This window comes from Dermacentor silvarum, chromosome 10 (genome assembly GCF_013339745.2).
Source record: "Dermacentor silvarum isolate Dsil-2018 chromosome 10, BIME_Dsil_1.4, whole genome shotgun sequence".
Taxonomy (NCBI): domain Eukaryota; kingdom Metazoa; phylum Arthropoda; class Arachnida; order Ixodida; family Ixodidae; genus Dermacentor; species Dermacentor silvarum.
The window spans coordinates 15,849,598-15,874,674 of NC_051163.1; the positions used below are offsets into that span (position 1 = coordinate 15,849,598).

Below are 25,077 nucleotides of genomic sequence, written 5' to 3' on the forward strand. Positions count from 1 at the left end.
ATTTTGTAGCGAGAGCTACATTGGCCGCATTCTCGCCGTTTCGCTGTGGCCGGTGGCCGCACCGCAAGCTGAGCCGTTGCCTAGCAACCGCCGCAGCTCGCCGCGCTATCTGGAGTCTGCTTGAGTTAACACGGCGCGGCACCGTCATCGCCGCAGTTGTGTTGCAAGCGTTCGCTGCTTGCATCTGGCATGATGTCAGAGGAGGAGCCGGTGAAACCGCATTGCAACAGAGGAGGAGCCAGCGTTGCATCGTATATGTAGAAGGGACGGCTCGGTGGGATTCGTTGGCAGATATGGAAATTGAGTCGGAGAGACTGAAAGAAGCGAGGCTTCGTCGTCGGAACAAAACCGAGAGGAGGCAACGAGCCGAGGAGACAGAGGAAGAACGAGCCGCACGCCTCGAGAAGCGTCGTAAGTACGAAGCGGCCAGGCGAGTGGATTCAGATGAGGGTAGCACCCGAAACGTGTTCAAGTCACTGGACGACAACCCCTCCTCACCGACCATCGGGCCGTCTTTGTGGCAATTGAGAAGCAACAAGATGAAGACTTTCAAAATGAATGCGTTACTACTTTAAAAATGTCTAGTCTTTAATGTAACCATAACTTAACGAGAGGTAACAACCAAACCTAAACACTCTGACGTACGAAGCTAAACGATAACGATGTAACTGTAGAGAGAACCAAGCTAAACAACAAGATTAACCGTACCACTCGCTACGCACACCCAGGCGCAACTGAGTTAAGCCATAGCCAATATTTTTTTTCCTCATTTTTTTTGTGCTACTTTCCATCATGTCTACACACCAACTAGCCCGCAAAGCATCTTGCTCAACTAAAGGGCCAAATTTTTGTTAGTCACATTCATATGAAACCAACAGACAATGAAACCAACGAAAGCATAGGAAAGCACAGGTTAATTTATTTGTTTTAATTCGCATGTTGAAATGATGAAGTAATGGGAAATGAAAGTGAACAAAAAACTTGCTGCAGGTGGTATCAGAACCCACAGCTTCACATTATGCTTTACTTTTATCATTTCTACATATAAATTAAAACAAGTAAATTAATCTATGCTTTGCTTGGCTTCGTATGAAAAACTGGAAATGTCATGCATGATGACACTGATAAGGTGCGCTTAATGGGTGCCCACAAGACTCGATGTTCAAGCACTTCAGAGGTGTTAAACGTGCCTCTGTACTGCTATCTGCTCGCCTCCTGGCTAGCTTAATTAGTGCAAGAACTGTCCTGTAAAGGAAGTGGCGCTGGATATGATTGCCAGAACGCGACAAAATTTTTTTTTTGGTCGCAAAGCCTCATCTTGATTGCAGCTTCAAGACACTTTCATGAGGATTCCAACTTTTGCTTTCAAAAAGACCAACAGTGAGATTGAAAAGAAGCACTGACAAGTGTTACAAAACACATTTCTATACGAAAGAAAACAATTTTAATTTATTACACGCGACAATTATGTACAACCACCATAATTGATGTATCTGGTCAACAAGGTACCCTTCTTAGACCCAAGTTCCAGGCTTTCTCAAGGATAAATGATAACAAAAATGTTGACAAGAGGCATAAAAGCATTTGCAAAATTATCGATCATCACTTCTACACTTTTGTGCGCACTATCTACTTTGCAATTTTCCCCGAACTTGCCACAAGAGGGAGTAGTAAATCAGTCTCTTCAAAAAAACATAAGTTAGAAGAACGAAACATGCAAAACCTGATCAGTGAACAGCCAGTTGGGTTATACGGCAGAACAAACAACAGGTGGAGTTTCAAACGTCCTCCACACAACAACAACAGCGCCAGAGGCAGCAGCAGCAACATCCTTTTCCCATTTGCAGCTATGACGTTGCAATCTCCAATCGAGGCCACAAGCCAATACGTTTCACCACACTCTCCGTATGCTGCCGCTGATGCCTTCGCACAAGTGCACTTGTCGAATCCAGGTGCATACTGGGTACGTACATGTCACGTCCATGTTCACAGAAATGATAGTCGTGCAGTAGTCAATGGCCTGCGCTTCAGCGGGCTGTCCTCTCCCCTTTAGTGAGCAAAAACATCATCAGTTCATCTAGCAGTTTTCAATGCCGAGCATAGTTATCCTCACTCGCGGGAGACACAAGTGGTGGGTGCTAGTGCTCTTGAATATGGTGCTCGTACGTCGCAGACTGCTGTAACTCCACGGTAATTCTCGTTGTGTCCACAAGCAGTAGTCGCAATCTCCGTCCTTGAGGTCACCATCGCGTGGGTCCACAGCACAGCTCCCAGTTGCATAGTGGCAGACGGCATTATCGTCTGCTACATTGGGAAAGGCAGCAGATAAAGAGATGTGGCAGAAGAACACTTGGCTATTTCACATCTGATAAGCAGTAGCCGAAACTGATCTTGATGACGGCGCTGGCAACATGATTTCGGCCGCCACATACAATTGGCAAATGTGTAGGGTGCCTGCCACTCTTTCTTGGAGCTTTCCAAGGATACTACAGCGAAGCACTGACAGCAGCTCAGTCGTCCCAGTCATCTTCCTCAGAGTCTGAATCATCACTGGAATCACTGTCGTCAGCTGTAAGATGGAGGGAGCAACAAATGAAATGTCATCCCAAACATTATCTAATCTAAATATGTAGCAACAATAAGAATCGGGGAGAAAGCTGTAACTGCAAACAATTGAATTCTCACTAAGGCCTACAATTAGAAAAAACATAACAAAGAAGAACAATCAGCACTTCTGTCACGATACACACCCAGTTTTTCTATACAGTGAAATTTAGCGAGAGCGCTGCTGTAAAACTGAAGACTGGACGGAGAATGTGAAATATCGCATTCACAAACTAAAATTTATGGTAAAGTTATTTCTAAAAGGTGACAACATGGGATCTTATCATGTGTTGAACAAAATGAACATTTTCGTAATATTAGACGATGTAGGCCCCTTCAAGATGAAATCTAAACAAGATAGAAGTTCACAGGAAGATAGAAGCTTGAAGTGAATCATGGTGGCCAAACAAGGAAAGTTGCTAAAGCCAATGTATTGACAAGGGGATTTGTCAACATTGGCTCCAGTCACTTTCCTTGTTCGACAACTGTGATTCTGTTCAAGATGAACACTGTGAGAGTATTTTTCTTGTGAAGATGAGTTTGAGGGCTCTTGTTTAGCCGCTCATAGACTCAGCATGCTTCCATTAAACGCTAACTGCAAGGAAACTTCACTTTGGCTAAACTATAGCAGCAATCACAGCAAATCTGCAGGGCTGGTAATTGTCCAATTTTCTTTTTAGAAGCCTTTAAATAGCACCTAAGCAGACAATGCGTGCAGCGAATGGTTAGCGGATATGACATCCACTTTGACGTCCACTTTGGCAGCCAGAATGCGTCATTGGCCGCATTCTGGCTGTTATGTCGTTTTCGGCCGGTACCGGCATAACTCCCATAGAACCCAATGCATTATTAACCCCGTTGTTGCATCGCAACTCTGGGACCAGTTCCCGCGTCATGCGTTGCGAACTGCCACTACGCGCCGGCCTGAGCGGCCATGTTGACTTTCCATGTCGTGGCTTGACGATAGGATTGGCCACCCAAAGTGCCAGGGGCGTCACCTATGACGTATTTTTGGTTTCCGCCAGCGAAAGCATGGCTTTTGACATCTGTATTTGCTATCTAAACATGGTGTCTATGATGCGTTGGAGCCCTAAAATTGGTTTTGGCGTATCGATGTTCCGTATAAAGTGCAAGGGCAATAACGCCGTCGCTGCGCATGCGTATGCTGTATGTGTGAGTGAAAGCGTTCGAGGGGAGCCGACAACTGCAGCTAAACCCCGTGCGCGCGAGAAAGAAAAGCGGGGAGGAAGCGTGCCTTCTTCGGTTGCGCTCAAGGCACCGGGGGGGAGGGGTTGTACTCTGGCATCATCAACTGCGTACTGCGTGGCCACGCGGGCCGTATCTTGAAAGTGATCTGCGTTGGGGGCAGAGTCTAGGCAGTGTAGGCACGTTGTGCGTGCTGTGTGTTTTCGGTGCTCAGTTTGCGTTGAAGCGATAGACAGCATGAAGATCACATCGCTCGCTGCTGCTGCGCTTCCTCATGCCAGTGTTTTGATAGAGAGTGTCCGCGCTCATCGAGTGTGATGTGTTGATGGTTGTCTGTGCGTGCTGACACCATGCTTGTTAATATAGTTAATAAGCAAATGTTTTCAAGTCTATACGGACGATAAAACTGCTATCCTTACTTTGTACAGCTGTGCACTAATTTGCTATTACAATCGATGCTTCGACTTTCGGGCGAAACTGTGTTTTTTTTTTTTTCAAATGTAAGAATTAAAATAAAATTGTGTGAAGTTCACCACTACTCTCATTTCAGAATTTTTCCCACTTCTTGGCTCTTGCGTTTCCCAGCTCTTAGTTTTTTTTATTACGGTACCATGAAAAACGTGTCAGCGGGGTTCTACTGCATATGTTTCTTGGTTTGTGTTCTCCCGGCTGCTACGTCACATTTTCACATTCCCGACCTAAATTCTATTGACACCCATGTATTATGTTCTCCTTTGATACGTCACCTTTCTGTAATATTCCCGCACCTTATGCTGTGTTTCAACGTGGCATTCGCATAAATTTAGTGGCACAGAGGGAAATTTTCTCTTGCACAACAAGCAACCAAAGCTAGCAATAAGTGGCCAAGGTTGCGCAGAGCAGTTGGTGAAGATCGCGAAGACTTGGCGAAGCATCCGAAGGAGCATTCACCTGTTAAAACCTACCGGGAACCGAGTGCAGGGCTACATTTATTTTGGGGCCGGCAAGGGTGCATAATTGCTGGTTCTCTTTAGTCAGCTTCACCGCAATAGAGCCATGTTATGCAGTGAAGCAGATTAAGAGCAGAAAGGGGCCGCTGTCACGGAACATCGTATGTGTTGTGTTACGTACATCGTACACCTAGGTTTTCCTGGCTATTAAGTTTCTTTTTCTGTGGTCGCTTGAAAAACGTAACAAGTTTCTACTGTACTAAGCTTGCTCATCTAAACAGAGCTGGCGTTTGTTCATCAGTAAAAGTGTTCGATGTGTGGCCACCACAGCAGCCATGAGAACACTTGGTGGAACAGTTGATTCGAAGTGCATTTGTGAATAGAGAGGTAGATTCTTTTACCTAGCAGCCACACCATAATGACACTGCAGCAACTTGTGGCAATAAACGTAACTTCATTGCAACAGCTCGCAGTCAACTGTGCTTGATGTGGTTGATGTACAGTAATGCACAGCACTAGCGTGTCATAGTTGTGCATCAGAAGGACACACATCAGTTAAAATCCTGCTTCATTCGAACAAATTCTACATTTTCTTGGAGTTCGAATTAACGTGAACCAATCTACTGTATTTGAAGAGGAGTGAAGGACGTCTGATCTACTTACGCATGCACGCTTTTGCCCGTTCTTGTAGCGCTCTGGCCAAAGCTCCAGCCAAGCCTTCCAACTTAGTTTCGGATGGTGAAGTTCTGGCAGAGTCTGGTACCTGGGGGAACAAGGATGACGATTGGATTTGCAAACGCTGTGGGGCGCGCACACCTCGCGGTTTGGAACTCGCAAACAATAAAATGGGAGAAATGCCAAATGTATCCTAGGTGAAGTTCTCGCACAGTGTAAATGCAAAGTCCATTTTATCAAATGCAACTCCCACCGTGGAATTCGAATTTAAAGGCACTCCCGCAGTTCTCACTTCGAGGAACAACTAGGACTAGGCATCAACTAAGGCTTTTCACGCACCACCTCTTAATAGACAAGTGCTCATTTACTTGTGCTGACTTATGTGCATGCAGTTTGAAACTTTATACAGCTGCATTGTGTCCACAGGTAACTGGTAACGGAGAAAATGACATTTACAAGGTGGCTACAAAGCACTGGCTGGGTACACACCATGTGCCAGGTACACGTGCCGAGACGTCTAATAACTGCACTAGCAGCCATTCAGAGCTGTTTCTGACATTTCAGTGGTGATTTGGCGCCTTCCTCACTGTTACAGTTTTCTTATGCGGTCCCTTGAAAAACATATCAACAGGGTTCTACTGTATTGCTAAGTGGAAAAGGATCATTCTTTTTTTTGTTGTCATTTGCCAATCATTTACCTGCCTTGTACATGACATAAAGCGACAATGCATGAAGCAATGCCTAGCATGCTGTCTTGCAGGGAAATAGTAGGGATCACACTAAGAGCACTTTAGTCACGGAGAGAGAGAGAAGTTTAATGATGCGAAATGCAGAGAGGTCGGCCTGAGGTAAATTCCTCTAGCCAGCTACTCGGCGTTGGGGGAAGGGGAAGAGGGAAAGAAAGAGGCGCATGATGAACAGCGCATTGTACTCACAGACTTAAGTGTTACGCCCCCACGGATTTGGTCCAGCAATGCTCCACGTGCATCCGGGTTGCTATTCGTGCTATGCGTGGACTCGGTCTCTGGGTCAACATGCTACAGAATGAGAGAAAGAGAAAAAAAATTTTCATGTTTCATAAGAACTGCATCGCAAATTACAAAGCACTTACAATGGCATGTACACAGAAATTTCTTTAACGGGGGACCTGGGCCTTGAGCGAAATTTTTATTGCTATTGCTACTAGAAGAATTAAATTTACAGGTAACAGGCAATTTTTTGTGCTAGTTGCAAACATGCAGCTAGTCTTTCTCAACATAACAAAAGAATGTTCTACACAATTTTTTCCATTCCCACTTTTTGGGATGACTGGTTAAAAATGTTTTACAGTAAGCAAGCTAAAAGTTATGTGAATATATTTCTGAATAATCATGGAGTGCAATAAGCATTGTTTCATGTTTCTACTTCAATTGTATCCAAAATTACGCTGTAACCGAAGGTTGAAGTTGTAACTTGACATATGAATTATTTTCCTTTTTTTTTAATTCCTCAAATATGAAAATGTTTCAGGGTGCAGTAACATGGTATTATAGACTTGCTGCACTCCTTGGAGGCCTAGCTATCAGATAAAAAGAAAGTTATTAAAATTAGATGATTAGGAGAGTAACTATGCTGATGGCCAAAAAGAGTTACTGTATAAAAGTGGGAAAAACTAATCACCATCTGAGAAAGGCATTTTATTCTCCCAGATGCAGGAAACGTAGCAGGAAAGAAAGCCAGAAAAGATGCTATTTCAAACGAGACATATATGACCTGGCTCTGATAAGCGATTTTGGAATGGTGAACAACAAAATAGGTAATTTTCAGCGGTTTCATGGGCAAGACTAAGCATTTCGTAGGATAAAAACAGTGTTTAATGCGATAACGTTAAGGGTCTCGTGTCGCAAAAAATCCAGTGTTGGCGCCAACCGTCGTTTGGAAAAAAATAATTCCAAATCGCAACCACGCAGGCCCTCTGTAGACACTAAATACTTCTTTTACCAATAAAGTTGCTGATCATCATCAGCCTATATTTATGTCCACTGCAGAATGAAGGCCTCTCCCTGCAATCTCCAATTATCCCTGTCTTGCGCTAGCTGATTCCAACTTGTGCCTGCAAATTTCCTAACATCATCACCCCACCTAGTTTTCTGCCATTCTCGACTGCGCTTCCCTTCACTTGGTATCAATTCTGCAACTCTAATGCTCATACCTTGTCTTAAATTCTCGACAAAGTAATGCCTTGGAATTTTGAGAATGACAGCCCACAAACAAATGTCATGAAACAAAACACCGACAGTGCATACCTTTTATGTTAAATCTTCTCAAGTGCGAAACAATAACTGAAGATCGGCCCACGCAAGGGGCCGCATTTCTACCAGAAAGCGCAACTTCGTGCATAGCGTTCACCGCCAGTGTTTCCCGGTGAACATTATGGTTACATAAGCTGCAGTTGCTTGGAAGCGTGAGAAGCAGTCAGGGATCCTTGAATGCTATCGCGTTCCCTCAATGACCAGTCGTTTAAAGCAAATTTTTTTTCCTTCCCCACCCCTTTCTTTTTCCAGCAGGAGTGCCATGATATGTAAATTAAAAAAAAAAAAAAACAGCAATGAAAATTTCATTTTTTTTAGTGATACTCTTGTCTCCAAGACACAGGTCCCCCGTTAAAGGACATAATGGGAGATATTAGGCAAGTGCACCTAGATTCAGTTCTGTTAATTTCAAGGCTCACTAAGAGAGAAAAGCAAAAAACAAGAGAATTTCTGCAATGGCAGTCTGATGTTACAGTTCTTGGCAGTGTCTTTAGGTTCCAGTTTCCCAATAAAAAAAAAAATGATTACAGTGTGTTCTATACTAAGGAATAACTCAAGCTGGTAATTTTTGATAACCTCTCCTCAAAGCTTTATAAAAACTCATGCCCAGCAGGGATGACCATTCCCTGTACGATTAGAAGTAAGATAAAGGAGTGGATTAGGTTAGACAATTTGGTATACAGTCAAACCTCGATATAACGAACCTCAATTTAACGAAACTGCGATGTAATGAACTATTTTTATTTCCCCATCTCAGTTCTATTGAATTAACGAAAGCTTGATATAACAAAATTCTCAATATAACAAAGTTTTTCGATGGAAGTACAACTTCGTTATATCGAGGTTTGACTAATGTGTGCTCCTTATGAACAAAAAGCATTAAAGAAGGTGGAAATGGTGCGTGCGTCTCTCTTCTCAGCGGTGCATTTTCTTTGCTGCTCATTCATAATAACTAAGTCGATTGTTGATCAGTTTCTTTAGGTGAGTACAAAGTTTCATGACAGCCTCTGGTTTAGATGGCACGGCACAACAGTTTTAGTCAGACTTTGATGCATGCAGCAAGCAAGCAGGTCCATTTACAGCAATTTTGATGCAGTTTGCCTTGCTAAGTTCATGACGAAGAGTCTCTAGTGAACAATCTGTGGTGTGAGTTTGCAATGCAGTAGTGCTTCAGAGCTGGCCTACTTCGCAATGCACAAGTAGTAAATCAGTTGCAAATCTTCAAACATGCCTTAGTTTAAGAAACACTGATCGCGAATTCCAATAGCAGATTTTGAGTGGCATTTCGTGCTTTCTATTTAGCGAGACTGCTCCAATGGCTTTTCTAACAGTACTTAATAGAATATGTTGCTGGGCTAGTTGGTTCGTTCTTGCATGGAACAATATGCGTAAGCTTTAGACGGGAACGTGAGGCAGACAAACTAGCGCCTGTCCTTTGTCTGCCTTACTGTTTTGTGTTAAAGTTAGAGCCTATTATTTCATGCAAGAATCTAACGATACTTCTGGAGTGAACTGGTACACCATGATGTTCAATAACTTCAGAAACAGTCTGGCATATATATATGCATTCCCCCTTGCAATCGTCGACCTGAAGGCACTGCTCTATGCCAGAAACATGTCAATGCTAGCTGGCATGCCCGACGGTCACTCGAGACAAAAAATGCTTCACTGGCAGAGATGCAGCTGTGGAGTGCTGTTCACGCTTTGTTGTTTTTCTCGAGGCCAAGGAGCTTGCGACTAATTCAGCATCACGTGGGGCGAATGAACGAGCAATTATGTCTTGCATCTTTGGCCGTTCGACTGCCCGGAGCTGATGGGCGAGACGAGTTATGGGACCCCAGGCTGCAATGAGCCATCGGCCTCGTGCGGCACTTAGTAAAGCCCAGACCACACGTACGCTTGCGGACGCGCGTAAGCTCGCGTCTACGCGCCTTGCGGTTGCCGCGCCTAGCGAGGAATGGCGGTTTGCATCCACAAATACGCGCGACAGCGCGCGCTCACTGGCCTCACTTGTTTACACCTTGGCAGACGCCACTTCGTATTTCGTTGTTGGCAGTGCTTCAAAATGCTTCGATATTTATAAACGTAATTTTTATCTTTTTGGAGCTGTTAGATCAGCCCAAAAAGTGAAGAAGAAGCACTTTCTTGCATGGTATAATTCTGCTTAATTGAGAGTTGAATGTACCGCGCCGTCGCTGCGTAGCCAGGCGCGCCGACGCGAGGCAGCCCAGGCGCGCGATAACTGAGAGGAGCTGATCAGCGAGATCGCGCCGCGTTTCGACGCGTACGAGCCGTGCCGCACCGTCTGCGCATGCGTGGGCGCGCGGACGCGAGCTCGCGCGCGTTTGCAAGCGTACGTGTGGTCTGGGCTTAACACGACAACGTCGCTTTTGGGGTGTTTCCTGGAAGCACCGGCGCCTGCCTGGACTAACTAAGACGGGGCTCGGCGCCGACTGTGACGCGCAAGCCAGGAGACCCCTTCCGAGACGACAGCGGCCGCGGCCTTCCATGGAAACGGTGGCTTCAGTGAAGGCCAGTATCCGGACCCTGTCAAACTGACTGTCACGGAGAGGCTACTAATACTTGAATGGGGCCAACGTTGAGCTTTCCTGTGGGAACCACATTGACGTTTGATTCCCAAGTTGCCACTCGTTGCCTGGTGTGCAGAGGCGATCAGGCAACATTGGAGGTGGAGCCCGGCGGAACGGAGACACATCATGGGCGGGATATTACCAACTGGTCAAAGTTTGTGATCGGCGAAGAACTGCAGTGAATTCCCCTATCGAGTGAAAGGGGGAAATTAACTGCATAAAAAGCGGAGCTTGAGTGTTGTGGAGACGCTCGACCATGTAGATGCTCGAAGATGTAAACGCTAGGACATGCAATGATTTATCATGTAGTAAGCTCTGATCACCATGGAACCCTTGTTTTAAAATATGTACATATGTATATAAAACGCTTTTCTCCCCCCCCCCCCCCCCCCAACTCAGGATATCTCCTTCTCCCGGCACTTGGCACGACACCAGCCATGGGACCTTCGTGGCCGCTCGGACCATCGGACTTCGCAACATTGCCTAATCACTTGTCCACACTAAATCTGTCATGAGCTGCGACATGAGAAAGAAACTTAAAGAAGAATAAAAATGGGTTGGGACGCACATGGCAGGCATTTCCAACTCATAGCTGGCAGTTTACTGCTATCCTTGAAAAGAAAAGTGTAAAATCACTGCATTCTAGAGGTGCTAGCTTGTGGGGCAGAATCTGGGAGTTTAACAAAGAAGCTTGAGAAGAAGTCTAGGACCGTGCAACGAGTGATGGAATGAAAAATATTAGGTGTAACGTTACGAGACAGGAAGACAGCAGTGTGCATTATAGACAGCAAACACGGATAATCGATATTCTAGTTTACATTAAGAGAAGAAAATGGAGCTGTGCAGGCCATGTAATGCGCAGGGCAGATAACCGGTACTCTATTAGAGTTACTGAATTAGTGTCAAGAGAAGGGAAGTGCAGTTGAGGACAGCAGAGAATTAGGTAGTGTAACGAAATTAGGAAACTTGCAGGCATAAGATGGGCTCAGCTGATGCAAGACAAGGGTAATTAGAGATAGCTGGAAAAGGCCTTCATCCTGCAGTGGATGTAAATAGGTTGGTGATGATGATCATATGAATATTTATTCACTCACATTAAGCGGCTTGCCCTTGCGAATTTGCTCCAGCAGTGCTCCTCGAACGTCCGGACCAGCTCCGCCCGCTCCTCCCCCTCCAATCCCGTTGGCAGTTGCAGCTGCTGGAATTGGGGGCGGAGGAGGCGGTGCTCCACCTCCCATGCTGGGGGGTGGAGGAGGGGGCGGAGGCGGGGGCGGGGCCGCCTGAGGGGAGGCTGTGGAGCGCGCCATCCTGCCGTTGCTGAGCGGAGTTGGCGGTGCACGCGTCTGCCCCGTCCGGGCTGGCGGTGGGGGTGGGACCGACCGTGGAACAGCCCCGTTTGGTGGGGGCGGGGCGTGAGGGTGGGGCGGAGGTCGACTTGGAGGCCCGCTTGTGTGCTCCCTTGAAGGCACCGCGGGAGGTGCAGCAGGTGTTGCTGAATAGAAGACCGCATGAAATTAAATCAGGAAAGCTCCTTGCTGGGTAATCAGCATTTTATGGCTACCAAAACATGGATGTGAACACACATCCTGTTCCTGTAATAAGGGTTTGTTTGAGAAACATGCATCAATGCATGTTTCAAAACATGCCTTGTGTAGATAGTGACTGCTTTGTTGTGAAATTTGGCTCGGGAGTTGTAAAGGAGCATTACTGATGAGAGCTTGTGGACACCTTGCTCATGAGTTGGCATCCTTCAGTTTTAAGAGAGTTGAGAAAGAGCTTAGTGTCTTGGTGCATATCTGAATGTGAGGTAAACAAACCAAAACAAGAATGAGATAAAACAAGTGTGAAACTAAACCCAAATATTTCTGAAATAATGAGTGTCTGACAGCACTGAATAATGCACGATTCATAAGAGTGCATGGCAAGTCAGAATTATCTATTCTTCTTCCTGACAGCTGCATTAACAAGCTTTTACTGTTTTTGACACCTCCACGACAGGAACCTACCTTTGAGCAATTCTTACCGAATCACATCTGTGCAAGAGGAAAAACAAGAAGATCATTCGTATGAATTCCACAATCCCTTACGAGGTTGAACTGGCAATATTTCGACAAACATGTGCAGCAATTGCGACAGCAAAACTCCACGCTACTCCACAATATAAAACCAAAATTGGGTCACGGACAAAATGAAGAGCAATCAAGGAAAAGCATTAGATTTTGGATCACGCAGAACAAATTAGCCCAATCTTCCATGTCTGCGTGCTACTGCTCAATTGAATGCTGCTGTCATAAAATATGAATATTCAGAAGAGCTACCTAGTACTGAAGAAAATGAGCTCCCACCTATGGGTAGACTGCAACTGAAACTATTTTCAGAGGTATTGATGGCCTTTATATAAAGAATGTTTGATTAGGAAAGAAAAAATAATAATAAGGAAATTGCACTTCAGCAGGTTCATCTGATCAACTCATGATTTTACTTATTACGAGAAAAATGGAATGAAGACTTATTTATTACTGTTGGCACCTGGTCTCTTACCTGCATGGCCTGCCTTGGCAGCTGTTCCCTTGATCATGTCAGCTCCGCCATTCTTTGCAATGAACTCGTAAATGAACTGCCGCGTTCCAGGCTCCTTGAGGTCCTTTTCTGTGACCATCGCCATCTCAAACAGAGTGTTGAGCTCCTTGCTGTCCACATAGTTCTCCAACTGCCAAAAAAAGAAAGATGGGACGACAAGGTGAATTGGTTGTTTATCATTATTACTTATGATTGAATTGGTTGTCCAAGCATATTAGTTTACTCTATTTCAACGCTTCTAAGCCAGGAATGTATGGGGATTTTTCCGATTGGGCAAAAGGATGGCGACAGTCTGTGTTTAGAGTAGCAGAAATGAGGATACCACTGTGCTGAAACAATAAGTGATATGCTTATCCTGACTGTGATTAGACCTCTCTATAGCTACGTCACATGGCACTAGCAAAGTGACAAGGTAGCAGCACAAGTGCATTTCCTGTGGTTGGCAAAAAACAGGTAAGGCAGTGTGGTGTAGTGCACTGAGCAGATTCGTGCCATTCACATACATCAAACATCCTGGCGCGTAAATGTGAGAGCCATATCATACACTTTTGAGATATGTAGAATTGTGCGGTCTCGTTCTAATGCTGCGCACAAAAAGCGGTATGCCTGCAGGCCAGGCTGATGCCGAGCACTTAACCAACTTTTGGACGACCCCCCCCCCCCCCCAAAAAAAAAAAAAAAAAATTTAAATAAAGTTTCCCTCTAGGTAGTCTTAGAGTAAACTACTACAGTTTCCTAGGATGGATAAGCAAAAAACTTCCCCAATAGAAGCCCAGTGTCATAAGTGTAACAACAACACAACAACAACAGCAGCAAGAGAAAGGAAGTGGCTGTGTTAATGCCACTTTACTCAGAGCTTAACCAAGCTTCACTGATTTGCCCACTGAACTAAGCCACAAAAAAAACGGTAGACAGGATATTAACAAAAGTTCAGAAGATCTGCCTCCTACGCAGAAATGCCAGTAAGAGTGGTGCAAGCAAAACCAGATGTGAAATTCAAAGTTTGAAAAGTGCTTAACATTTCATTAATTGTACTTACGTCAAATCCCTTGTCAGGATCCCAGCCAACATGCTGAATGTGCCTGAAATGAGAAAATAAAGAGAGAAAAGTTTAACAAGAAGTGGCGAAATGTTGCTGACACCGCATAGAAAAGGCCGCGCTGGTCGGCCGTGTCACCTGGCATCAGGCCAAGTGTACGACACAACATCCAGACGACAGAGGCTGCTTTCCTCATTCAAATGAGCAAGCATTGCGACACCTTTCGGCGTAGATATGCCGCCAGGCTATTGCTGCAAGACGAGGCATGGCAAATGCACTCACTTGAAGTCAGTTGGGTTGCTGATGTCAGCCTTTGTGTACTTCCTCTCCTTCTGCTTCTTGCCCTTCTTGTTGCTTGACTTTGATTTCTTATTGTGCTGGCTTAATATGCCATTTGTACCTGCAGAAAGCATCAGATTGCCATGATTACTTGTTTACTGCCAGTGACCACAGGTGCGACAGAAAGTGGGGGCAAGTCGATAGAGATTCAAGGTTTGAAAAGGCAGGCTTACAGGACAGGAGAAGACCGAGAAGGACAACATGAATGCCTGTTGTCCTGAAGTGTTGCCTGTATTGGTTCCGATTGTGTCCTTGTTTTGTATGCCCCTGCTTTTTTCAAACCACGAACTCTTACCAACTTGCTTAGGCATTTTTTGCTCTATTTTGGTATGCCCGCCTTTTCAAACCATGAACCACAGATGCCCGACACTTCGGTGGTCGAGTCCTATCCACTAGATGCTTAAACCATTTTTCGGAACATGAAGCAATAAGAATGCAGAATTGGAATGACAGCTACAAAATGTACAGTGCTAACTAGGATTTTAGGATTTAACGTCTCGAAACGGTACACATGGACTAAGAAAGACACCATGTTAGAGAACTGCAGATTAATTTGCACCCCCTGGGGTTCTTTTATTAACCATCGACCTGTGCCCAGCAGCACAATATCACAGCCACACGCAACTGCAGCAGGTTATGGTGATGATTTGACATTTATCTTGCATCACAAGCTTTCGTTGCTGTTAAGTAGAGGGACCTGCATTTTCATTCTAACTTCAAAGAAGCTTTTGCACTTATCACTGCTTTGTTTTCACTAAAATGTGGCAACGAGAACGCACTTCTTTTGGTTCACACTTTCAGTAAAACACTTAGCTTCATTGCTTGCCTGCTTCATCAGGGAAAAAAAAGAAAAAAAAACGTATCATAGAAACGATTTGCTGCCCAGATGTAGGCTGGTCTTGCTCTGTCAGTAATAAAGCCTAGTGAACAGTGATGCCAAGTGCTTTATCAGCGATGCATTCAGTCTTGTTGTGCAACTTGAGCAAAGAAATGCATCCTCCAGGTTATATCTTAGCCACCTGAGGATTTTTAATACACTCCTAAACTGTGGCATATATGCGCCATATTTGAACGTAAATAATGCGACCATGAAAATAATGGGAGGAGGGGACTTTCATTCTCTCAGAAAAAGGAAAAGGTATATATATTACGATTACAACGCAAAGTGATGCGGCAAAGAAACGGGAAACGACGCATAAAATTGGATGCTTGCAGGGCGCTTTATTCATCGTTACTACGAACTGCCATTGCAAAATGCAGACGAAGGATGAGTGCATGTACAATTTACTCAAAGTCACTGCTGACCTCTTTGTCACTATCAGCGAGAACGGCCTTCATGCACCAAGGTTATTGGACAGGCAACACTTCAGAAGTGCCCGCAGCACAATCAAACATGGCTTTGCCATGTTCAATTGTGTGGGCTCTAACACGGCTCTATATGTGCTAGCGATTGCAGTGGTGCTTAGTGGTTTAGCTCACTGCAGTTGGAAATGCCTGAAAAACGTGTTATATTCCTGTCACGAACCTGAACGTAACACCAGGTGTGTTCTGAAACCGGAAATTTAGATAAAAAAGAACTTGCTCTATATCCTTGCAAATACAGTAATTGTTTGTAAATTTTGTGTCCATTAGAATACAGCCACGGTAGCGGAGGTCGACCCTGTACCCTTGCATTTTACAGCAGAATGCCACAGTTGCTGTGCCACTGTGGCATGTAATATAAGTTAATATGCATCAGTAAGTATCATATCAATTTTCTTGTTGCATAACACTGCCGGCAGTGGCAGCTTTGGCAGGTCTGTACGCTAGGCTTTATTAGTGACAGAGAGCAAGACCGTCCTACATGAACTGTGCATCAGTAAAAAAAAAAAAAGGGTACGACGACAATGATGAAAAAAGAGTGTACTTACTGGGACCTGTAGGAATTCGGGGATCGTGTACTGGAAATGACCGATCATTCTTGTTGGCTGCCATTTGTAACCTATTCCTCTCTATATGCATGAAAAAAATAGAAAGTAAAGAAAAGTTAGATACAGTGCACAGTACTCCAGCAATAAAGCAATCCAAAAGAGAAAAGAAGCGGCAACTGGAAGTGATGCCCATAGCTTACTATTATGAAGGACAGCCTTTGCACAGATCTAATTACACATATAACTGCATCTAATTACTAGTGGTACAGTCATGAGTTGTATGCACTGCTACTGACCGCATTGTAAATCAACTTCTCACCTTCCCGTTTCTGTCGCCGGCTTCGCAGCTTCTCTTCAATAGCATTGCCGAAGTTCGCTGCCTCGTCTTCAAACGCAAAATTAAGACCCGCTTGGCAGTCCTGCAAGAATACATTGCACTTTAGCTGTACATTTTACATGATTAATTGCGCTGGGGATGCTTCAAAAACATTAAACCACGAAATGAAATGGACAACAGACAGCACAATATTTCAGCTGTTTTTGCGGATGCACACCAAATGGCTACGACCCCATCCCACGCATATTCGCAAGGAGGCCTTTAGGAGAGCATTTTACTTGGCCAATGCATGCTCAATGCAAATGATGCGCTGTCATCTTCGAGGCAGAAATAGAGCCACTTTAGTGGCAACAATGTCGTCTGTTAGGCCTAGCAGCACAACATAGACAGCTTAACTTACTAACAAAAATACAATGCCAATACATTGTCCTCAAAGTGAGATTAGAGTAAATGAAAACTGATTTCACCATTTATTTTTTTGCTGTTGTGATATACAGCAAGCAGTACAGTTGAATCGAAGTGGGTGGACCGGGCGCTGACATGTCATTATGCTAGCTATGCAAGTTAAGCACATTAGTATGATTATGTAACCCTCAAAGTTTTTCACTGACTTCTGAAGATGTGCACTTTGGACTCACTATATTATCCAGCATGCAAGGGTTCTGCTTACGCTGCACTAAAGATCTCTAATGAAATGTGTGACTGCAAGTCAAATGGACAGCCACAGTTTGTCCTAAAAGTGAGAAAAAAAAGAGAGAAAAAAAAATGAAACACCAGAGCGTACACTTACATCTGCCTCGAATGTGTGAAAGTACGGAAGCTGACTCCTGTATGTAAATTCAACAAAGAGCTCCTGCTCCCAGGTGAAGTCACGCCTCTGCAAGAATAAATAAAAGCGATGGGACGGTAAAAGTCGCTGATCGATTGATCGTTTTTAACATGCCGAAGCAACAAAGACTGTAGAAGACATGTTTTAGTGCAGGGGCCCAAGTTTATCTTGACCACCTGGGGTTCTTCGACAAGCACTCAAAGCTAGGCAAACTAACATTTGAATTCCACATTCATTGAGATGTGGCCACAGCAGCAGTAAATCAAATCTGCAACTCCCCACTCAGTAGCAGAATGCCATAGCAACTAAGCCGCTGTGGCAAGTAGATGATAAATTGCCAAAAGTTAAGATTGTATGCCTGCCAAAGAAGCATGTCGTTCAAAAAAACCATCCAGAACTAGCAAGCTGTTCAAAAATATTCATGGTATTTCCAGGCAAGCAGACGTGCAAAACAAGGGCACAAGAGTGAGAAGGAAAACACAAACGCCATCTTTGTCCTTGTGTCTGTGTTTTTCAAGTCTGCTTTTCTGTACGATGAATCCCTACGAACTTGCACAACCTTATGTCATTCTATGTTTCAGAAGAATATTTAGTAAGTAAGAAAACCATATTTCTAAAGCATGCTTTGTATATTGCTCGTTTTCATGATTAACTTTCATGCAAACCAATTATTAATCTGATTAATAAAGCATTCTTGTGTTTACGTGGGCAGTTTTCATTTGGATATATGGATAGTTGCTTGTACATGGACAGTTTGTCCACGTCTCCTCAGGTCACTAAAGAAATAAATTGAAACGAAATTGCAAGCAATATTAGCTCTAGAGCAAGAATGCTAATCCAGAGGTCTACTTGTGAACGACACTTTCCAAGCTTAATGAAGTGGGCAATTTTTTCACACACGCTCTTAAGAGCCACAAGTTAGTCAAGCACATCTTTCATAAATAATGGTGACGGCACTCACGTCAAAGTCGAAAAGACGGATAAAGAAAGCCCTTGCAGCATTGTCCTTAATGAAGCAGACGACACCGCAGCAGCAGCGCTGCCACCGGTCATGCCTCGGAGGTGGTCCCGACTGGTAGACTTCTGCAATGCCCATTGCAATGACCTGCGGAGGACATGTCCACGCTCCTGGTCATACTGCCAACTTGAGTATAATTGTGGTTTCACTCAACAAATTAACCGAGCAGTGCTCGATACATTCCCTGTGCGTGTGCATATTATAGAGAAGAAACTGAGAGAGAAGACAAGGAGGATACTTAGTGCAAACTTCAGAGCAACACTAGGGCAATGAGAGAGGCCACAGTGGAGGGCTTCGGATTAATAATGACCACCTGAGGTTCTTTAACGCGTGCTTAAACCTAAGTTCACAAACGTCCTTGCACTTTGGCTTCACTGAAATGCAGCCACGGGAGTGGGGAATCCACCTTGCAACCGCAGCAGCGCAACGCCAATCATGATATGCGCCAAGTCACAATGGTGCACGATGGGGTTCAATGCTCCAATGTAACACAACAGCTATGAGAGATGCTGTAGTGGAAGGCTGTGGAATAATTTTGACAAGCTGAGGTTCTTCAACATGCCCCCAAATGCAAAACAAGGGCATTTTTGCAAGCCATCCTAATCAGAATATGGACACTATGGCTGGGAATTGAACCCCTTGTGACCTTGTGCTCATTATGAGAATGCTATAGAATTGACTGAAGCATGCCATGCTGCACATGAATGTATTGAAGATCCTCATTTTGAAAATTGCATTTACAACCATGCCTTGATGCCAGAAATTCACATGGCAACAAGTGAGAGCTACTGTAGATATCAAAAACACATGTGAAGCACTATGATCACACAGGCAATATGAAACTGTATGTGTCATTCCATCCTCTTTAGCAGCTATCACAGACATGCTTATCAATTGCTTATCAGCCATTTCCGTTTGAAGCTTAGGTGAGCAAAAAATTCCATTGGGAAATGGACGGTTATGGCAATTATGGAACCAGAAATTTTGACAGTGCAGTCCTTTTCTAGGAATAGGTCAGTTTATTAGGACTTGGCAATGTTAATAAATTAAGGATATACTAACAGTGTAAACAGGCATGACGACAGGTGAATTACAAAGGCATAGTGTTGTGTTCATGTGATTTGCTTTTCTTCATTTATTTTGGCACTGCTAGTACATCCCTAATCATTCCCCCAATGCAAGCTTTTGCATCAATTTCAGCAAGAATATATACTGTACAGAACAATGGTATCATCACGCATAGGACATGACAAAAACCTGCATTTGAAAAGGCAGTTTTCTAAAACTACTGTGCATTAAATGAAATTAGGCAGTGAAAATCCTGTAGTGGCAACTATATGGAAAGTATTTTTGGTCAAGGAGCACTCATTTATGACATGTCCATTTTACATTTCACTATAGTCATGCTGCTATCACGGCCAAAATGAGCATTATGTTCGATCGGTTTTAATAGTTGTACATAGTAAATACACTTTAGTGGACAGTACTGTGCAATTACTGTGAAGTCCAAGATGGATGTGATGACACTGGGCAAGCTCCCACAGAAACTATGCAGAAAATTTGTTCTAGACTTATGTTTCAGCACACACACAACAGGGGTATAAGCTAGAGTTGTGACAGATGGCAAGCAAACGATCGCGATTTTGCATAAAAACCATAATGTTAAGGCGACAACGACTAATGATGAGATGCCCCAGTCTTTTCATAAGGTGGCCACAAATGATGAACAACTACTTTAATATTTGGACCCCCTGTCCAGGGGCTTTCCAATTTATACCAAAGTATTCTAGATGTCGTAATACGCCTTACTGTAATGCTCCTTTTGTAGTCGGGCTCTTGTGTGGTAGTCAGCTGCCGCTCAGAGGTTGAGCTTCGTGACAATTTTAATCATCACTGCAACTTTGTCAATTGGTGGGCCAGTCAATGCTCAAGGGTTCATGGTTGAGTGTTCCATTTTTTTTTTTTTTTTAATGATAACATGCACAAGCAGAGTCTGTCAAAAGTCAACCAATGTTTCCATGCTGACAGTCCCCATTCTGACAGGCATCAGTGCGTGCTTAAGGAGAGCCGAGATTGGATGCAGCATGCATTACGATTACAGAACGACACAAGGGGCCACGTAGAGTGTAGCCTACTTATTCCCTTCCATTATTACTCTGTAGGTAACTATAACGCAGTTCAAACCAATGCACAGACAAGCCACCTTGTGTGCGTTAATGCAAATACATGTTTTTGTCAAGCTTTGCATGAAGCAGAACCAAGGAGATTTGATACATGCACATTTGTTTCCAGTTTCATTTCAGCTACGTAGCTTCATCAACATAAGTACACAGGGCTAGCTGTAAGACTAAGTTGTCTCTGGCATTGTGGTCTTACCATAAGGTTTCCTACAATAATTACTAGACAGAACTCTGGCTTTAGCAGTCTATGGGAACTGTATAGTGGTTCATGCCAGCATAGGAATGATGGGTCATACATGAGTTTGCCTAAACTTCGTCCTTTTGGCTTTAAACGGCTTCGTGACTTTGTAAGCTCGTCATTTTCAACAAAGTACTGTTTAATAGATAATTAAATATCCATTATTAAAGTTGTTCGACGACAGGATTCGAACACGGGACCTCTAGCACAGAAGCCCGATATCGAAACCATTTTGCCACAGACGCATGCATCGAAAAGTGTCATGAACGCCTTTATGAATTTCTCGTGGGCAAGCCAGCGCGTTGAGATGCTTGGCATGTTTCGATATGGCCACCTCGACCGGCTGAACTGCTGCATTTAGCAGTGATTGTGTGAATTTGCAGTCTTCTGCACTTAGAAGAAATGTATAGATTGCTCAGAAATCTAGGACAATGAAGACCGATAAAGCATAATAAGCAAAACCACGAGAATATCTGAATCCTCAAGCCATAGATCAGACAAATCCACGTACTACCAATCATTCCCATGGTGGTTGAACGGTTGCATGGCCAGAGTTCCCTCTAGTAATTACTGTAGGAAACTCTACGTGTCTTAGCAAATTGTGGTTAAAAACTGCCATTACCCATTGCTCATGGGTGGCAACCTTCATGTCAGTTAGGATATATCAGTAGTCAGTTATACCAATTATCTCTTTGTATTTTGTGAACGTTGTTATTGGCACTTTGCATTGTCATTTGCAGAGCAATTTTGTGAACATGTAAAAGGCACAATCCACTGCACTGAGGCAGAGAGACGACCAAAGTATTACCAGATTGAAGGACTCAAGTATAACCCTTAAAATGTATGCATTACAGTTTCAGGTGCTGTAAATGCAGCACTAAGCATGCTTTAAATTAACCACTTAACATTCCAAGGCAAAATTACATTGTGTTGTGGTGCATGATGCTACAACATACCAATTTTCGCATGTTTACACAAACTGCATGCGGTACTAGTTTTGCGCTGCAAGCAGTAAGCATAGCTTATGCAGAATAAACAAACCAAGAGCTCTGTAATGTGTTTTTCTTTTACAGGAGCAAAATACTATGAGCACTAAATGAGAGCAACTTTCACATAATGTCAATTATACAAGGCAAATTTTGTAGGCCTAAGATTACTGCAACAAAGCTAACAGCTCTATCTTATCGACCCTAATACAGGGCCGCCAGCAGGGTGTGCTCCTGCAAACAGATTACTGGGCACTTAGACCACTCGCGAAAACGTCGGAGAGAATTTTAAAATCTCTCGAATACTGTCTCGTACAAGCCAACGGTAACGAAATGCAAACGGCCGTTTCGTGTCAACACCGGCGCGCATCCTTGTGAAGTCGCACCGTCAGAAACACAATGGTATATACGACAGCGGCGGTGTATATGAGGATGTGCCGAAGTGATCTACACCGCAGGTGACAGGCGCAGCTGTGTCAGCAAGCGCTCCGACGACTTTTGCCGAGTTCGCACAATGCCCCTTGAACGTCGTTGATACCTTACACGCAGACTCGACAGATTGTTCCCGCTGACGCAGTGACCGCTCCGGTAGCGAGCACTAGTGGTTCGACAGCGCCCAGCTGACGGCCCCGGAAAGCGGCGTCGCTGGACTAAGTAACCGCGGAGAAACGATAAATACGAAAGCCCAGAGGCGAAGCAAGGCACAGAAAAGAGCTCGTGAGAGCGAAACTGGGTTCGCTAGGCGGAGCAAACGTCTAAGGACATTGTTTTTTGAGCGACGAGGAACAAACCAAGGTCTCATGGAAGACAGATTGGCCGTTCCGGATCCCGTTATACACGAGGGTTTTTGTAAGCGCGCTTGTCTTGTATGTATACATCTAGCAATCACGTCTTTGCGCATCGTACAAGCGGAAAAGAAAGAATGAAGCGACTCCAGCAAGAATCACTCGGGAAGGGGCCGAGCCAACAGCTCAGTGGAACGGATATTCGCTCCGACGCCTGCCTGCCTTCCGCGCCGTTGCCTGCTAGCGAACGAAGCGCGGCCACACTTCGTCAGCGAGGGGGCCCCCGACAAAATCGCGGCGGCGCGGCGACCTAGTTGACGATTTTCGACGCGGCGTTTGCCTTCTTTCTACCTGTTTGTTCGTTTAATTGCCGCCCTCGAGTCCGTTTTACGCCCCCTCTTTACTTTTGTTTTTTTTTCTTCTCTTTTTTCCTATTTCGAACGGCCCGATTCGAACATCGATTTGTCATTTGCCACAGGAAAAGAAACCGCACCGCTGGCGCACTATCATCAGAGAGACGCTACGGTGAGACACGCCTGCTGCCGGACAGAAGGGCTCTTAACGACGTTGGTCGAGATAAACACTTGCGTTCCTCTCGAAACAAGCGGCCCATTCGCAAACGGCGGCGGGCGCTTATCGTCGCACCGCAGCGAACCGTGGGAGACACTGAGCGACGTATGGCTATCCCTCGTAAAGGTGGTTTGGCTGGTTGTCACCAAAACTTTTGTTGGCTGCGTGGCCGCTAAGGAAACGAGGTACACAGGCGTTCACTGGAGTCTTCGCGGTTTGTTCTCGTCGGCTAAACAAAGCCGCTGTCATCACTGCGGCTCTTCACCGGGGATGACTAAACAAACACTCTCTCCAGTTCGGCCCGCCGATGACTAGGATACGCCGCTTGAAGCTGCAGCCGCCGTAGCAGCGGGAAGCTCTGCTGATGGCAGCCGAAAAGGCAGTCATCCCTCGAGCGAGCCCTCTTGAATCGCTCATGGAGCGACAAAGAGCCAATTGAGATGCATTGAAACGTCCGCGAGGCGCAGTTGCGAGGGCCTTACCTGCCATCTGCGATCCCTGCAGGCCGAGACGACCGTCTCATTCTCTTCGGCGGTCAAGTGAACCGAGCCCCGCATTTCGGGGCCCGGGCGATACGCGTTGCGTAGTGGCTGCTGGTGGTGAGACATGTCGGCTCTCATAAGTTCCGCGTCGGTGGCGAAGGCGACGAAGGCGGGATCGCGACCATCTTACGGTTCCGTTCGGGGAAGCGACCGCCGCTTGACGGAAACGACGACACACATCGCACACAGCAACCAGCGCCCGATGGCTGCAAATAACTTTGCGCTGGACGACTTGAGGAACTGGATTGACTCGACCGGCGTCGGCTTCGCGGCTTGATAGACTAGCGGCGTGCGCAAGCATCAAATCCACTCGTGCGCGGTGTGTGTCTTCTCCTTTCTCGCCTTTTCTTGCAAAATTACTGTATTAAAGCGTAGAAAAATTTTAATATCAGGCTTTACTTTAGCTCTACTAGCCCAAGTCGGCTGTTTTCTTTAGGTAAAAGGCTTGTCACATTTAGCTACAAATGAGGCCATCTTTGCTAATTTTAGTAACTAATATGCACTTATTTTGCCTTTCCTTCCGATTAATTTGTCTAGTATTGTTTAGTTAAAGTATAACGTGAGTAACAAATGCGCTAAGGAAAATACTGGTTTGTTTAGTTTCCTAACTCCCCGCCAGGTGCTGCGGCAGTGCCTCGAGTTTACAGCCAGCGTCGGCCGTCGGCGCGTGTGTCCGTCTCATTCATTGCAAGTTGTGCTTGGGTCGGCGTAACGAGATCGGTGAAAGTAATAGAGTGATCGTCGCCCGTGGCATGGTGAGCAGGTACTGCAGCACCGGACCCAAGCCATTTCCCATCCGAGGTAAGTCAACAGCACCTGTTGCCGCCAGCGTTACGCAGACTCTCCGTGCGCTACGCAGCCAGAACGACCGGAGACCCTCATCTCGAGTGTCTCGACAGAGCCGGCCGGGTTATACCTTAGGCCTTTTGAACGAAGCAGCACTCCCCGGCCTGTATTTGTCGTACCTTGCAACAGGCCGACGGGAATTCTGAGGATAATCGAGCCCGGTGTCTAAAACGATACGTCCCGGATTGTCGCCTCCCGGCGGCGGGAGTTTGCGGAGAAGGCGAATGCCGCTCATTCGGCAGCTCTCGCACGACCGTTCGTTGCCGGTGGAAGTTCCCCAGGACCGTGGTGGATCGATGATAGCGTGCCATTTGCCGAAGCACTCACGTGATTCTTGTCTTAATTCTTAATAAACTTTGTATGGCGTGACTGCGTTGTCGGAAAGGCATCACCTAAAATATCGTCGTTTCTCCTCTTCGTAACCTGGATTCCAATGTGTGTAAAAAAAAAAAAAAAAGACAAATCGATCGAGTGTATCGAGTTTGTTTTGTGTCTAGTTTCGGTTACTCTACGACGTCGCTAAGACGGGTGCATTGTGCATTACGTGAGCATTTACTCACAGACGTGCTGCAGAAAAAAGAA

At 45.1% G+C, this 25,077-nt stretch overlaps 1 protein-coding gene across 1 annotated transcript; it reads right to left on the bottom strand.

The window, feature by feature from the left end:
* Positions 1 to 1,421: 1,421 nt before the first annotated feature.
* Positions 1,422 to 23,890, bottom strand: LOC119466617 (neural Wiskott-Aldrich syndrome protein-like). The gene is made up of 12 exons (XM_037727136.2): positions 23,590 to 23,890; positions 18,292 to 18,435; positions 17,292 to 17,378; positions 16,484 to 16,583; positions 16,165 to 16,245; positions 14,198 to 14,315; positions 13,916 to 13,958; positions 12,838 to 13,006; positions 11,391 to 11,788; positions 6,350 to 6,451; positions 5,403 to 5,502; positions 1,422 to 2,569 (listed from the first exon to the last, which is right to left on the bottom strand). The coding sequence occupies exons 1-12, from the start codon at positions 23,725 to 23,727 to the stop codon at positions 2,511 to 2,513; spliced, it is 1,539 nt and encodes a 512-aa protein (XP_037583064.1). The 5' UTR covers positions 23,728 to 23,890; the 3' UTR covers positions 1,422 to 2,510.
* Between the last annotated feature and the right edge of the window lie 1,187 nt (positions 23,891 to 25,077).